This window comes from Henckelia pumila, chromosome 4, assembly GCF_033568475.1.
Source record: "Henckelia pumila isolate YLH828 chromosome 4, ASM3356847v2, whole genome shotgun sequence".
Taxonomy (NCBI): Eukaryota; Viridiplantae; Streptophyta; class Magnoliopsida; order Lamiales; family Gesneriaceae; genus Henckelia; species Henckelia pumila.
In genome coordinates this window covers 159,899,241-159,901,744 of record NC_133123.1, presented here as the reverse complement: position 1 = coordinate 159,901,744, position 2,504 = coordinate 159,899,241, and the positions used below count along the sequence as shown (strand labels likewise).

Here is a 2,504-nt window from a genome sequence, read left to right as displayed (position 1 = left end):
ACATAGTGCTGGTCTAGCTTGCCTAGTGTATGAGGTACGGAAGTATTATTCGAGATATCCAGATTGAGTATGCATGTATTATGTGTTTGCATGGATTATGTGATTGCATGTTTTATATGCCTTTATATATACAGCATGTCATGACTGTATGTTGCATACATGAGCATATTGAGCTTTTACCTTAGAGGTATCCTGTAGGAGGGTGCTCACCCTACGAGTTTGTGGATGGATGGATACGTAAGTCTTGTGTCAGGTCACCTTTATGGTTGGACACATGTACTAGTATCAGGTCACCATTATCCACTGGGTATATGATCCACCTCCTGATGCAACGGCGCAGCGTGCTATATACCCTGGGCCCGGTTTATGAGCTTGTTTCTTGACCTGAGAGTCTTGGTACCCAGTTCACTTGCATACATGCACACATAACACCGTATACTCATACTCTCGTACTGAGCTTATCATGCTCACGTCCCGTACTTTGTTGTATCTGGACACCCTATTCCATGGGGCAGGTCTGTGGCTGGATGATGCGGGTGGTTCCAGGAGAGCTTAGGCGATGGAGGACCAGCAGGGTTATTGTCTAAGCTTTTGTTTCAGTTGTATTTGGGTTAATACACTGGTTTTATTCGATATGTTTGTAAACAATATTTTTATTATTGTTTAAGTTTCCGCTGTTATTTCTGATATTTTATTTGATTAAGTTAAATGAATGCTTAAGCTTCTGATTAGTAGGTGATCACGGTGCGGGTCACTACATTTATGGTATTAGAGCATGCATAGTAATCTTGGGATCTAAATTGTTGAAATTGGGATTAAATTTTAATCATCGTGTAGATGGCGGGTCATGGTGACGAGAGTAGTCACGGCAGCATAGGTGGACGCTGGGGTGATCAGGATGATCGAGAGCATCGTCGGGGCCGTCATCACCATCGCCATGATGATCACAGGCGTTTCAGCATGCATAGGTTTATGCAAATGGGTCCAAAGACTTTAGTCGAAGGAGAGTCACCGGAGGATGCGGGAAACTGGCTACGACGTATGGAAGTTTGTTTCCGGGAGTTTCGATGCACTGAGGAGCAGCGGATGGAGACTCTTGATTTCCTGGTCGAAGGGCGAGCTCGGAAGTGGTGGGATTCTACTTCTGCGCCTTTTATTGCAGCCCGAGGAGTTGCTACCTGGGATGAGTTCCGCACGTCTTTTCATAAGCTGTATTTTCCTCCTGCTCTCCGACAGACGAAGACAAGTGAGTTGCTGGGTTTGCGACAAGGATCGATGTCGATCGAGGAATACCAGTTGAAGTTCTTTGAGTTACTGCCCTATTGCCCCCAGATTTTTGATAGCACAGAGGCGAAGTATAATCTGTTACTGCAAGGTCTTAATCCAGAGATTCATGACCGAGTTGCTGTGGGAGATGACATGACTTACGAGGGATTAGTGAGCCGATGTCACCAGGTAGAGGACAACATCCGCCGTAACAGATCCTTCTACTCATCTAGACCCGCGAGTTCCTTGGGTCCCCGTGCTCAGTCATTCAAGAAGTCTAGTTCTACTTCTTCTTCTTCAGGATCAGGGGATGTGATGCGTTACGGCAGAAAGAATCAAGGTCCTTGCAAGCATTGTGGTGGGAATCATCCTGCCAACAGGTGCCGGAAGGTTTCAGGGGCGTGCTTTCGATGTGGAGAAATTGGCCACCCAAAGAAGGATTGTCCACAGGCCGGGGGAGCTGGTTCTGGCTCAGGTTCTGGTCCTCAGGCTTCAGTGCAGCAGAGGCCACAGGGACAGTGAACAGAGGGTTCTAATTTGAAACCTCGTGCTTCCAGTCAAGTATTCTCCTTGAGACATGATCAGACGGTGGATGAGAATGAGAAAGTTATAGCGGGTATGTTCTTGTTATTTGATATACCTGCTTTTGCACTCATTGACACTGGTGCATCTCATTCTTTCATATCTGCACGTTTTGTTAAGAAATATAAGTTGCCATACATATCACTAGACACAGTGGTTGTTGTTTCTACCCCGATGGTTCAGTCTGCGTCGGCTAAGCGTCTAGTGATGGGTTGGCCTTTAGAGTTCGAAGGGAATGTCTTGATGGTGAATCTCATGATATTAGCAATGGAGGATTTTGATTGCATTTTGGGAATTGATGTGTTAACTACATATCGAGTTTCAGTGGATTGTTACCAGAGATTGGTAAAATTTAATCCGGTTGGCAATGATAGCTGGTTCTTTTACGGTGAGGGAGCGCAACCTCAGATGCCATTGGTATCAGCTTTGAAAGCTTGTCGAGCTTTGGAATCTGGCGCGGAAGGCTACCTCATCTATGCAGTTGATACATTCGCTGGAAGTATTGGTATAGAAGCTATTCCTATTGTGAACGAATTCCCAGATGTATTTCCAGAAGAAATTCCAGGATTTCCTCCAGTACGCGAAGTTGAGTTCGGTATAGATCTGATGCCAGGGACTTCGCCTATTTCTTGAGCACCGTATCATCTGGCTCCGTT

The 2,504-nt window shown here is 45.6% G+C and overlaps 1 protein-coding gene across 1 annotated transcript; it reads left to right on the top strand.

The window, feature by feature from the left end:
• Window positions 1–978: 978 nt before the first annotated feature.
• On the top strand, window positions 979–1,788 carry LOC140862218 (uncharacterized). The gene is made up of 2 exons (XM_073265224.1): window positions 979–1,474; window positions 1,568–1,788. The coding sequence occupies exons 1-2, from the start codon at window positions 979–981 to the stop codon at window positions 1,786–1,788; spliced, it is 717 nt and encodes a 238-aa protein (XP_073121325.1).
• The last annotated feature ends 716 nt before the right edge of the window (window positions 1,789–2,504 follow it).

What these genes read in the sequence shown, in the direction of transcription:
- LOC140862218 (XM_073265224.1), top strand. Translation starts at nt 979, where the DNA reads ATGGGTCCAAAGACTTTAGTCGAAGGAGAGTCACCGGAGGATGCGGGA. An exon ending in GGTAGAGGACAACATCCGCC is followed by an intron (nt 1,475 to 1,567) that starts GTAACAGATCCT and finishes CTTCTTCTTCAG; the next exon opens with GATCAGGGGATGTGATGCGT.